At 43.8% G+C, this 13,751-nt stretch overlaps 1 protein-coding gene across 2 annotated transcripts; it reads right to left on the reverse strand.

The window, feature by feature from the left end:
* Positions 1-543: 543 nt before the first annotated feature.
* On the reverse strand, positions 544-13,370 carry ENPP5 (ectonucleotide pyrophosphatase/phosphodiesterase family member 5). Of its 2 annotated transcripts, none has more exons than XM_047860391.1 (4): positions 13,207-13,370; positions 9,280-10,143; positions 7,387-7,563; positions 544-2,746 (listed from the first exon to the last, which is right to left on the reverse strand). In XM_047860391.1, exons 2-4 carry the CDS (start codon positions 10,106-10,108, stop codon positions 2,322-2,324), a joined length of 1,431 nt encoding a protein of 476 aa, XP_047716347.1. In that variant the 5' UTR covers positions 10,109-10,143; positions 13,207-13,370; the 3' UTR covers positions 544-2,321. The 2 variants fall into 2 exon arrangements, with proteins under 2 accessions (XP_047716347.1, XP_047716346.1); XM_047860390.1 differs by having other exon boundaries at positions 544-2,749.
* Between the last annotated feature and the right edge of the window lie 381 nt (positions 13,371-13,751).

Below are 13,751 nucleotides of genomic sequence, written 5' to 3' on the forward strand. Positions count from 1 at the left end.
AAAGTATATCGTATGATCATAAAAATAGTATTTTTAAGCAGGGGAAAATCTTCCATTGCATTCCAAGTCAGGACAGTGTTTCTTGCAGGCGGCGAGGAGTGATTGGGAAGAGAACTGAGGCTCTTTCTGGAGTGCTGGTAATGGTCTGTTTTCTATTTCTCCTCTAAAGTGACACTTACATGGATTTATTCACTTTTAGAAATATATTTATTTACTTATTTTGAGAGAGTGTGTGTGTGAGCACGCGTGGGGAAAGGAGAAAGAGAGAGAGAGAGAGAGAGAGAGAGAGAGAGAGAGAGAGACTACCAAGCAGGCTCCATGCTGAGCCCCATGTGGGGCTTGATCTCACGACCATGAGATCATGACCTGAGCCAATATCAAGAGTCGGATGCTTAACTGACTGAGCCATCCAGGCACCCAGCCCCAATGCAACTGTACTTAAAACAAATGTTTATTATTTTTGAGAGAGAGAGAATTAGCGGGGGAGGGGCAGAGAGAGAGGGAAACACAATCTGAAGCACGTTCCAGGCTCCAAGCTGTCAGCACAGAGCCTGATGTGGGGCTCAAACTCATGGAACCCAAGATCATGACCTGAGCCAAAGTTGGATGCTTAACCAACTGAGCCACCCAGGTGCCTCACAACTACACTTTTGAAGGGAAAAATATTTCCTTGTTCCTTACATCTGCTCTGTCCTCTATTTCTGGAATACATATACCATTTTACCTGTTCATTAGCCAGCTGGTACATTAATATACACAAAATCACAATACTATCTGTGGGCCATCTGTCTATAAGCTGGGGTTTTTTTTTTTTTTTCCCGAAGAAAGCTGTTCTTTCCAGGGTTTTCTCTTTCCTCTAAGAAACTGCAGGTAAACCATAGGTCTCCCCAGCCTGACTACTCCAGAGATCTAAAGCACAGCTTTGGTGGTCGGGATGAGAAGAGCTGAGTGTCCAGGCAGATGATAAAACTACCCGGGTGGTCGAAGCCTGTGACCTTGGCTTCATCTTTGATCTCACGGAGCACCCGGTGAGGGGACATCCAGATATTTCATGAAAATAAGGCTATGATCTCAGCTCCCCTTGCTTGGATACCTGTCCCCTCTAGGGGCCATTTTGCCGATTTCTGCCATCCGGCGTCCTTTAGCACTGCTCTCGGTACAGTGCAAACATCTCAGGCACAGTCCCACCTAATGTTCCTTCCCTAGCTCCTCACAGCCCTTTTTGAGAACGGAGTGACCTACACAGCTTGAGCTCTCTCTCGCCTGTGGATCCGCAAGTGCTCAAATCTTAAAGATGCTCGTACTCTCTTCCTACACGTTACCAGAAAGAAAAGAAACATCGTTGTATCTATTTTGGTTTTTAATGTGATTAGCAGTGATTCGGTTTTCGAAGGAGCAGAGAATTACAGAACAAGGGAAGACATTGCTGAGGTGGTCCCCGATCTCTTCTGTTCAGAACAGGCCACTGCTGGACTATGTAGGAAGGACATCTATCTATGTTTATGGTGTCTTCATTATTATATAATCAGAGCAAAATGACTCATCAGAAAATAAGAACAATGAGTTTCATGACAGAAACAGTATGTTTAGGACAAACTTGTCAGCACTTGAGTCTTTTTTTTTTTTTTTTTTTTTTTTTTTAGGAAGCATAAAATGAAAACCCATGTCTTTTAAAAAGAAGTATGAGAAGAAATGCCCACAGATGAGTCCTGCTATTGGGAATGCGTCTTTCCAAACTTCAATGTCATCACATTTAATTTGCAACAGTTTTGACCTTCTTCTTGCACTCCCAGTATAAGGGGATAGATTTCTACAGTATTCAGGAATTGTTAGAAATTTCATTCAGCTTGAACAAGAAATAACAAGTATTCTGCGACGTTGGCCGAAAAAATTGTCTTTGTCAACGAAGCTAGAAGACACAATTGTCAATAAAGTGCATTTCGCCTAAAAGTACCCTTTAGGAGAGTAATTTAAAGTGCAATGTATAAGGAACTTTAGATAGTGCAAAGTTGCTAAATATATACATTGTATGTGCCAAGTCCAAATAAAGCAGGATTTTATCTACCCCTAAGCTGGAGAAAGCCACAGAAATATACTTCCTCATTTTAATCCTTTATAGGTATGGGCATTTGGTCTATGTGTGTGTTTGATGTATGTGTGTATGCGTGCGTGTGTGTGCGCGCATGTGTGTGTGCGGGGGGGCTGTGCCTGTACATGTATGCAACTGTTTACTGAGCTGCGCGAATGTCCGAAACTGGTTTCCTAGAATTTGAAACCCTTAAACACGGACAGCATTACACAACCTCCACTTTAAAGTAGCATTAGGCTTGTAGTAATGGTTGAGCTATTTCAGCCTGCATATCTGGTGAGGCAGGTATTTGACTGCGAATTAAATGTTTGATGAAAATTACAAAAAATACGAGAACCAAAATGCTGCCAAGAGAGACCCCTAGGAAATACGCATACGACGCCTCGTGCTCATCTTCCCTTGGCTTGACCCTACCATGGAGGAGGGTGGGCCTCTGCGTGTAAGGAAACACTCTCGGGGTCGTTGAACTGAGCAGATCCTGGACGCCCCTCAACGACCCGTTGTGTGGCATGCCAGTGATATTGAGCAGGTGGCAGAGTAGCGGGTACAGATCTGTGGAGTTCATGGCTTCTTTTGTGAAATTCTTTCTGAAGGCAGGACCGTGGGCTAAAAATATCGGACGCATTTCTGCTAACGCGTTATCGTAACCGTGGTTGCCTACTGGAAAGATAAGACGAATGGGTAAGTTAGCCAACCAGATGGCATTGATACGAAAGTACGTGGTATCACCAAAGTCTGACCTTGAATGCAACATGTATCTAGTCTGTCTTTTAAAAGAAGATAATCTTTTATGAACAATCTCTGTTGTCGTAAACATCACCATTCACTTTAGAAAATGAAAAGTCACATGATCACAAATCTTTCACGCAGGCTGAAAATACCTGAAACAGCAGAGGAGGAAGAGTAAAGGGCAAAGCTGAGCCAAGTCAGGGGAAAATGAGTGATTTTGTTGTTGTTGTTGTTGTTGTTGTCGTTGTTTTGTGGCAGGTAAACTAATATTCAGCAAATATTTATTCCAATGATGTTCTCAAGATAAAGGGATAAAGGCGTTCTTAGTCATAAGGACAACCAATTTATAATTAACCAATGAAAAGGGAAACACAGTAAATTAAGAAAACAAAAGATGCCACAAAAAATCAAACCCCCAGCAACAGCTACAATCCACTAGTGACACTTGGTGGTTCGGATCAGACTACAATTTAGCATTGTGTGCTTGTGTGGCCACACGTAACAACTTTACAAGTCTTCGGATTTATCAAGAGATATAAAATTGATGGACAAAAATTCCTGCATAATAAAAACTGCAACTTAAAGGCATGTGTGCCTGGCGTATCAGGGTGTGAGGGGAAGCAGCCACAGATGGTAAGGTGGCAACCTAAGACAATTGTCAGGGTTTATTTTATCTTATTATTATTTTTTTTTCAACGTTTATTTATTTTTGGGACAGAGAGAGACAGAGCATGAACGGGGGAGGGGCAGAGAGAGAGGGAGACACAGAATCGGAAACAGGCTCCAGGCTCTGAGCCATCAGCCCAGAGCCTGACGCAGGGCTCGAACTCACGGACCGCGAGATCGTGACCTGGCTGAAGTCAGACGCTTAACCGACTGCGCCACCCAGGCGCCCCTTATTATTATTTTTTAAATTATTATTATTAGTATTTATTTGAGAGAGAGAGTACGAGCTGGAGAGAGGGGCGGGGGGCAGAGAGAGAGAATCTCAAGCAGTGCCACACTCAGCACAGAGCCTGATGCAGGGCTCGATCCCACGACCGACCCTGAGATCGTGATCTGAGCTGAAATAAAGAGTCAGATGCTCAAAGGACTGAACCACCCAGGCACCCCCCCGTCAGGATGTATGTTAAAGGTGGTGAGAATGATTAGCAAATCAGTCTCCATATCCCACATTCACTACAGGGAAATAGGCAACTGGAACACAACACTGCAAAAGAGAAAATCCTAAAACAGCTCCTCCGAAAGTCATGAACTCACCCCGAGTCATCTCCTCAAAGTAGTTCCATATCTGCCTGGCACAATCCATCAGAAGAAGTCATTCTGAATGCCACGACTCTTTTTTGAGTTTATTCATGTCGAAATAATGTTGGATTTATGACATCACTAATTACCTGACTAGTATTATATGTTATTCTAGCTAATTAATTGATAGTAGCCCTGGGAAATATGCCATTATGTAATTTGTAATGGGCTAGATGATAGCTGTGCTCATTTCCGTGAAAAGCTGGGATCTAGTCTCTCAATCATGAAGGCAAAGATAATTCTCTCATATCACACTTCTTCCTAGAAAATCAGATTTGAAGTGAACTCATGCCTTCTAAACCCTTTCCCATGAATAGGGACTTCATTTTGTAGTGGCCCCAACCATATCTGCTTGATCCAACAGACGATATTTAATAATGGACGCCTGAGGGCAGTGGTTCTCAAACTTCCTTCTGTGTGTGAGACTTCTTGGCTGGGGGACACGTGTAACACAGATTGTTGGGCTCTACCCTCACAGTTCCTAGTTCCGTAGGTCTGGGTTAGGCCCAAGATTTGCGTTTCTAATGAGTTCCCATGTGATTTGGATACTGCTGGTCCAGGGAACATATTTGCAAACCACTGCTTTTGGACAGTAGGATTTCGTTCTCTTGTGGAACTCAGGATGAGAAGGAATATACAGGCCAGTACTTATTTGTTGAAGAAATAATTATTTCATATATTCGTTGAATAAATAATAACATTGAGGGGGCACGAGGGTGGCTCAGTTGGGGAAGCATCCAACCCTTGATTTTGGCTCAGGTCATGATCTCACGCTCACTGAGTTTGAGCCCCACATCAGGCTCTGCGCTGACAGCATGGAACCGGCTTGGGACTCTCTCTCTCTCTCAAGATAAATAAAATAATTATGTTGAACATAATATAACATAAATAGGAGCATTATTAAGGTTTTCTACCAAAAATAGGTGCGACCAATCTATTGTGTAATTATAGTGCACCAAACCAAAATTTCAAGAGAGCCCCTTTAAATTTACATTAACTGTAAAGTACAAATCCCCTCAGAGATGGAACAACCCCATCTTCTGAATGCAACTCTTCTAACATAAAAGCTCTCTGCACCATACATAAAAATCTGAAAATCTGAACATACAAAGGCAACAGTTATTCTTGGGGCGCCTGGGTGGCGCAGTCGGTTAAGCGTCCGACTTCAGCCAGGTCACGATCTCGCGGTCCATGAGTTTGAGCCCCGCGTCGGGCTCTGGGCTGATGGCTCAGAGCCTGGAGCCTGTTTCCGATTCAGTGTCTCCCTCTCTCTCTGCCCCTCCCCCGTTCATGCTCTGTCTCTCTCTGTCCCAAAAATAAATAAACGTTGAAAAAATAAATAAATAAATAAAAGAAAGAAAAAACAAAAGCAACAGTTATTCTCATGCCCCTCCCCTCAATTTTTTTTTTTTTGAAAAAAAGAAATGATTTTTAAAGGCTTTCCTAAAACAGCTCCCCTGGTGTGATTAAATATTGGCTTCAGATCCTTATCTGCATGGAACACCTGTTTCGGGAACCAGAAACCATGTTCCTGTATATATGTGCCACTGTGACTCCCATATGTACTACAAATGCCATGGCCAGGCAACCGCTTTTCTTTGCGTCAACAGACATGATAGGAACCCAATTCTACCTAAAGGGACATTTCTGTACCTCTCTTGGATATATCAAGGACCAATGCTGAAAAAAACATGTCTATATGGTTTTGATACACTATGTCAAAACTTCCTTCATCATCCAAGTAACAGAGGAGAAACGACTCCTAGTGAACTGGGCAGCAGTCATGTTAATATCCACGTCAACCAGGAAAGCAGAACCTACCCACTCAAGGTAACCCAAAAGAGGGAATTTCATATGGGGACCAGTTACAAAAGTGTTAAGAGCGGAGAAGCACACAGCGATGGCAAGGTTACCCAAGGATGAGGAATAGTAGGAATCTCCTATGTCCCCTTGGCCTCACAGGGCTGGAGAGACAGAAGGGAAGAGGTGGGGTTAACCAGAGCCCAAAAGTCAGGGCTGCCCAGTAGGAGCTCAGGCTGTAGACAGAAAAGTTGTCCAGAGGGAGCTAACAGAGGAAATGAAGTCACTGTTAGAGACACAGCCTAAGATAGAGAACATGGAGGACAAATATCCTGGCTTCTTCCAAACTCCTGCCTCCCAAACTCCTGTGACTGTCTTCTATTGGCCAACTGGTCAACACTTACCAGAAGCCAGTTTGCAAAGGAGCCTGTGAAATTTAGTCTGTAGAAGTCAGTCACTGGCAATACAAAGCAGAGTGGGGAGAGGGCAGGCAGTTTGAAAGCAAATATGCAAATGACAGACCCAATAAAGAAGAGTGAAATCCTATGGATGGCTTTTCCATCTCACTAACTTGTTAAAAGCTATATAAGAAAAAAAGTATACATTAAGGATGGCAGAAAGCACATTATTTTGCATGTTTGAATTTCGAATGGGATTGCCATTGTATCTGACATTTATTCTCCAAAATTATATTGCTAAGTATTAGAAACATATATCTTGATATGTGATTATCCATGCCATATGCACTTTTTTTTAGAAATGTTTCCAAGGTACAAAACAAAGTTGGCCTATATTTGGTAGAGACAGAAGGGGGAAAAAAAAAAGAAAAGAAAAGAAAAGAAAAAGAAAAACACCTAGAAAGCTAATTAAATTAGAATGCAGAAAGAGATTAAATTATTATGATATCAGAACATAAAACAGATGCAGAAAATAATCCAATTTATACATTTCAGTTATGTTTTTCTCAGGAACAGGACAGTTATAATTAGAGCACTCTGCATATAGGGCACTCTGCATATAGGGCACTCTGCATATCTTTGGTCTGACGACTTCAAGAGAAATAAACATTTGGGAGATTACCTCTTTTTTAAAAATTTATGTTCGAGAGAGAGACAGAGACAGAGCATGAGCAGGGGAGGGGCAGAGAGAGAGAGAGAGAGAGAGAGAGGGAGACACAGGATCCGGAGCAGGCTCCGGGCTCTGAGCCATCAGCACAGAGCCTGATGTGGGGCTCGAACCTACAAACCCTGACATCATGACCTGAGCCGCAGTTGGATGCTTAACCAACTGAGCTACCCGGGCGCCCGAGATTACCTCTTTTTAAAGCCCCGGGATCTTTGATTTGCTATTAATGTATGACACCAACTAGTTATTCGATCAGGAAATAAACTGCTGTATTACCCATAGCCTCTACTTTAGCAAATAACAATGCAGAACGGGAAGACACAATATAACATACTCACACAGAAAGTTGTCTGACTTGTTCTGTAAGATATACCACCCTTCATCAGCCACTGCTATGATCGGTTGAATTCGGCTGTTGTATTTGTAATGCCATCTCTCCGGAATCTCCTCTTTTTTGTAGACAGTGAGATTAGGATGACTGTGAACTAGTGCTTCATAGACTTCATCAAATTTACCTAAAAGAGGAAGGATGCAGAGAGGCACTCAGAACAAGCCCCTGTCCCAGTCAAAGAAACCACCATGGCAACAGGCGTCAAGGAACATTTCTTCCTTGCCGAAACCCCACTGAGGTAAAACGCCAGCAGGCAGAACATAACGAAAGAGAGCCAGATACCTGAGAATTCCTACCCCCTTGAGGAGAGAATCTTGAGGGGGAAACAGACATGATTCATCTTCTGTTGTAAGTGAATTCACTTTACGGAATTGAGAGCACAGTCTATAGAACTAGAAATCTCTAAAGACTTAACCACACACGTGCACGTGCGCACACGCACCCCCCAACTGGTGGCACTAAGTCAAATGCCTAGGGCACTGAAATACCCAAATAAAAACAAAGAGCTAAGTTCTGAGAGATACGAGTGCAGAGAGTCTCTAGACCAAAAAATATGCTGATTGGAAGGTGAGAGAGCCATTGAGAAAAGGACAGATTCGCGGTGGAGAGCAGCTTATAAAATAGAAAAGTTCTTCAGTTTTTAAACAAAATTATTGATTTCTGTCAGAAAGACAGACAGAACGTGGGGTGGGGGCGGGGCAGAGAGAGAATCCCAAGCCGGCTCCGCGCTGTCAGCACAGAGCCCGATGCAGGGCTCGAACTCACGAACCATGAAATCGTGACACGAGCTGAAACCAAGAGTTGGACACTTAACGACTGAGCCACCCAGGTGCCCTGAAAAGATTCTTTAAAACCCTGGAGGTGTGGCAAAGTACTCCCTGTGGCTTCAAGCAGCGAATCTGGGACCAGAGCTTTAATCCTTTTCTTGTTTTTTACACTGATTTGTTGGGGCTTCCTCTCTGCCTCCCACCATCCAAACAGGGAACACACTCCAAATTTACAAGGAAAACTGAAGAGTTAACGTGACTTTTCTCAACAAAAAAACTTGCTCTTTTATACTGAATTTGTTAAAAAGTCTGTGCACAGGTGCCTACGTAGATCTTAACATTCACCGTTTCGTATTCCCTTGTAAGGAATGTAATGCTCATTTGTGAGGCATTTGGTTTTTCAAAATCTGGTCTCATTTGATACCTAAGTTAACTCTAGATGGTGACAAAACAGAAGGCAAAAGTCCGAGTTTTGCTCTGCACTTCCTTTGTGAACTGGGGTGTTAAACCTGAGTTTGTTCACCCGTCTTTACAATCGAACTAACACTTAGGTGACGAGGTTGGTATGAGGCTTTGAGGAAAGGTTTGTAAGAAGTTCAGGGTGTTGTTATTACTTCCTCTACTTATAGACAGGAAAAACAAATCTTCAGATTGGCCAACGCTTTCTCCTTCCCATACTGCACTGCTTCCCTATTAAGTGGGTCCTGCAAAAGGATCCATAGAAAGCTTTAGAGCTTCCATAAAATCACTGGAATTGCACGCAATTTCTACACGTTTTTCCATCCCAATTTTTCTGAGAAAGGAGGCTGTAGCTCTCATCATATTCAGTGACTCCAAAATGGTTAAATCCATCTGCCGTAAGTATACAGAGGACATCAATTTCAATATTCTTGGAAAAAGTGAAAAACCATGCCGACGGAAGAGATTTTGTCTTTTCAGAGTCTAAGGGTTAAATCCCAGAATATTACCAACGCACAGGCACGCATATTTAAATTACAGAAACAAAAATTCCCCTCTCCACTGCACTGGGCACAAGTAGCCCCAGCCCCAGACGGCCACCCGGTCAGACTTACCTTCTTTTGGCAAGATGGCCGCTACTGGAGATTGGTCGATCAGAATATAGTGGTCTTTATCCAGATACTGATCAAGTTCTATTACTCTTTCTTCAGAGCACTGGGTCATTCCGTGATCGCTCGTGATAATTAGGTTCAGAATGTTCCACAACTTTGCCTTCTTCAGCATTTGTATGAGATATCCCAACTTCTTGTCAATATCCGAAATGACAGGCCCCATGAGCGGACTCTCGGGTCCCAAATGGTGGCCCATATCATCGGGGTCTTCCCAGTAAAGAAGCCCGAGATTTATGGGCTCTTTTGATGTAAACCATTCAATAATTTTGGCAACTCTATCTTCAAATGAGACAGATTCATTGTAAGGCATGTAGTGAGTAGGAAAGCTATTATGTATTTTTACATCTGCTCCAGGCCACATGGCTGCACCACTAGAATGTCCTGCCTTCTGATTTGTGATCCATATTGGTGTTGCTTCCTCCCAAAACTCAGAATCATAAATGGTCATGTTATCCAAGGAGAAAGATTTATTCAGAATAGGATCAAACATGTCATTAGCAACAATCCCATGATTCTCTGCAAAGAGGCCAGTTACCAAAGTATAATGGTTAGGGTAGGTCTTTGTGATAAAAATATTAGTAACTTGCTTCACATGAACACCATATTTCATGACATAATGAAAATGGGGTGTTGGAACTCTATATAAGTAATCCCAACGGAATCCATCAAATGAAACCAGAAGAACCTTTTGCTGGTCTGGTTGGAGGGAAAATGTAATTGAAAATATTAATGCAGCAAGTATGAAGGATACCCAGAGAAGTTTTGCAGTCATTTTCAAAGTATGTGATCAGTTCAGTGCAAGATAATCTGTATAAAAAACATATAGAAGTTAATGGCAATAATTTTTTTTTTTTTGTATACTTAATACCTTACCCACAACTGTCAGTGATGGTACCTAGGAATCCCAGTAAGACCATAAACCACAGCCTGTGAGAATTACGTTGCGCCATTTCAAACAAGAGACCGGGGCTACCTGCATAAGTTTAGTTGCATTTTAGAAACTTCTCCTTCCCAAGAATTTTAAAACATTTCTCAAAGTAATCACTTAACTAAACTCCCCAAATATCATTTGAAAATAGGATGTCATTTACTTTTTTCTTAATGTTTACTAATTTTTTTTTAATTTTTTTTTAACGTTTATTTATTTTTGAGACAGAGAGAGACAGAGCATGAACGGGGGAGGGTCAGAGAGAGGGAGACACAGAATCCGAAACAGGCTCCAGGCTCTGAGCTGTCAGCACAGAGCTCGACGCGGGGCTTGAACTCACGGACCGCGAGATCATGACCTGAGCCAAAGTCGGCGGCTTAACCGACTGAGCCACCCAGGCGCCCCAATGTTTATTAATTTTTGAGAGAGCTAGCGTGAGCAGGGTAGAGGCAGAGAGGAGACACAGGATCCGAAGTGGGCTCTGTGCTGACAGCAGAGAGCTAGAGACAGGGCTCGAACTCTCAAGTTCATGACCTGAGCCAAAGTTGGAAGCTCAACGGACTGGGCCACCCAGGTGCCCCTGATGTCATTTACTTTTAAGAAAAACAAAAGCTTTCAGAAACTTTTGCAGGGGACCCAGACTTCTGACTTCTGGTCAGAAAAAATTATATAGTCAAATACCTATGAACACATATTTATCATTATGGTTAGACCAACTACAGGAACCTAGAAATAAGGAAGTACCATTAGCAAATCCAACAATAATGCTTTAAACACACACACACACACACACACACACACACACACACACACACCCCTCTATTTTCAAAGCCAAGGCCTCATGTTTGGTTCATCATGGTTAGGGATATTACTGGAAAAAGGAGAAAATAGATGAACTTGTTCTTCTGAAGTGACATAAAATTTGTGACACTCAAATATACTTGTGAAATGTAATCTGCATTCATTTAATAATTAAAGCCATAGCGTTCTTAAAAAACTAAAACAATTAGTTTCTGAATTAAGTACAAACAGAAACATAATTCTGCAATTTGGTGTTGACTCTCCTGATGCTAAAATTCACCCACACTTAATCTTAGGGATACGTGAGAAAAAGGCACTTGACAGGATTAAAGGCTCTCCTTGGGTCAAGGTTGTTGAGTGGCTGGTTGTTTAAAATCTGCATAGACTTCTAAAAAGCGGTTATGCTATTCAAGAAAGCTAAGAAAACACAATATAGATAAGCAAGACATATGTAAATTCTGTCAGCTCTCAATGGGCTTGCGCATCAAACAGGATCTTTGGTTCCCTCCTTTCCTTGTCCCTTCTTGCATGAAGGTATTTATAAGCCCACCAAAACCTGGATCCATCCACACTTTGTGCCAAGAAGTCTCCCGAATTCAGCTTTTGCCACCTTCCTAATTTGAATATGCTGAAGATACTTTTTTTTTTTAAAGTATTTTTTTTTTCAACGTTTATTTATTTTTGGGACAGAGAGAGACAGAGCATGAACGGGGGAGGGGCAGAGAGAGAGGGAGACACTGAATCGGAAACAGGCTCCAGGCTCTGAGCCATCAGCCCAGAGCCCGACGCGGGGCTCGAACTCACGGACCGTGAGATCGTGACCTGGCTGAAGTCGGACGCTTAACCAACTGCGCCACCCAGGCGCCCCGAAGATACTTTTTTTTTAATGTTTATTTATTTTTGAGAAAGAAAAAGAGACAGACTTCTAGTGGGGGAGGGGCTGAGAGCCAGGGGGACACAGAATCTGAAGCATGCTCCAGGATTCTCCAGGATTCGAGCTGTCAGCACAGAGCCCGATGCGGGGCTGGAACTCACAAACTGCGAGGACCTGAGTCGAAGTCAGACGCTCAACTGAGCCACCCAGGCAACCCGAACATGCTGAAGATATTTTTAAAACTCAAACACAGATCCTGTCTTGCCTCCTTGCTATATTACAAGTACAGGTAAATAAAAACGGCTCAGCATGCTCACTTTGCTTTCAGATGCAGTAAATTTTAACTATGATTTCACCACACCTAGAACATTACCTAAACCGAAATTGCTTTAGGTACTGGTCTCCACACAATGGTTCAAAAATTAAATTTAAAACACTCTTTTCTCAAATGACCATAATGTTGCCAGCTCTGGAAGGAACGTTACAAATCAGTTCCAATAAGGAACTGCAAATATATTGACTACCATCTGGCTGAGGATGCTGTTTCCTCTCCCCTCTTCTGTTCTCCTTCACCTTCCAAACACAAGGAAGTCTGTTATGAAACAAATATAATTTAAGGCTAATAAAACAATCAGCTACATGAGACACCTGATTTTTCCTCTAAGTAAATTAATCTAGCAACTGTGGTAAGCAGGAAAGAGCTCCTTTCCTGGACAAAGGAAAATAAACAAAGGCTAAGTGTTGCCTACAGCTTAGGAAGGTTTGGTAAGAACCAACATTATCACATCGATGACATAAAGCAATAAACAGAGAGGTGGGGGGTAGGGATGAAAGAAATCTCAGATTTCGTTTCTTCCATACACAAAATGCTGCACGGTGCAGTGGAATCCCTCGTTCTGGGTCTGGATTTCACCTGGCTGCTGTCCAGTTCCTCCTCCCCTCCAATCCTTCCACCACAGACAGCCTTAGAAATAGAGGAAAGGGGCGCCTAGAAACGGGGAGAAGGAGTCCGTGTGTATCGGGGGAAGAGACGTCGAGAGAACGAAGTAGCGCCCCATCTCCTCCCCTGGGATTCCATCCTAGTCACTGGGAAGGGGCGCGGGTACGGTGCGTTCCCAATTCGTAGACCTCTACCGACGGAAGCCGGCCGGTGACCCCACGTGGCTTGTGCGCTTGTGCAGTGGAAAGTGGGGGGAGAGGTCTGAGAGGACCACAGGACCCGTGTGAGTCCCCTCGGGGCAAGCCGCCCACTCCCCTGGACTCTTACCCTCGCAGCGATCCGGATGGTCCGCATGGGCTTGGGACACCTGGAGGGTGAGTCTGGAGGGGCCTCCCTCCAGCAGACCCGTGCGGAGAGCTGGGAGGTGGCGAAAGCGAGCGGCGCCCCCTGACCTTGCAGCCGCTCACCTGCAGCCGCCTCCGGGCAGAGCACCTGACCAGCACCGCCTCCCGGCCGCAGGTCCCGCCTCTTGGCTGCCATTGGCTGCGGTAGGACAGTTCCCTCTGCCGGGCTCCTGGGAGTCGCTGCACAGCCTGTCAATCAGCGGGACCAGGGGGCGGGCGCTGCTTGCGTTAGGAGGGTGAAGGGGCCACAGTCCTCGGGAGCAGAGGGTCACGGGGAGGCCCCAGGGGCGGGGCGGATGTGCCCCGCGATCGGCTCCAGCTGTAGTCCGCTCTCAGCCGGGTCACACAGCTTCCTGCGGTGTGCCTTTAACTAGCCCGGCAGTTTGTGTTGTAGTCGGTGATGCAGAAAGGTTATAAAACGCTACCCCAGTGGTTTGTCAACACCGTTTTGGTTAAAAGTACTTTTAT

This window comes from Prionailurus viverrinus, chromosome B2 (assembly GCF_022837055.1).
Source record: "Prionailurus viverrinus isolate Anna chromosome B2, UM_Priviv_1.0, whole genome shotgun sequence".
NCBI classification, from domain to species: domain Eukaryota; kingdom Metazoa; phylum Chordata; class Mammalia; order Carnivora; family Felidae; genus Prionailurus; species Prionailurus viverrinus.

What these genes read in the sequence shown, in the direction of transcription:
- ENPP5 (XM_047860390.1), bottom strand. Translation starts at nt 10,108, where the DNA reads ATGACTGCAAAACTTCTCTGGGTATCCTTCATACTTGCTGCATTAATA. An exon ending in GGCCATCTTGCCAAAAGAAG is followed by an intron (nt 7,564 to 9,279) that starts GTAAGTCTGACC and finishes TTCCTCTTTTAG; the next exon opens with GTAAATTTGATGAAGTCTAT. An exon ending in CAAGTCAGACAACTTTCTGT is followed by an intron (nt 2,750 to 7,386) that starts GTGAGTATGTTA and finishes TTATCTTTCCAG; the next exon opens with TAGGCAACCACGGTTACGAT.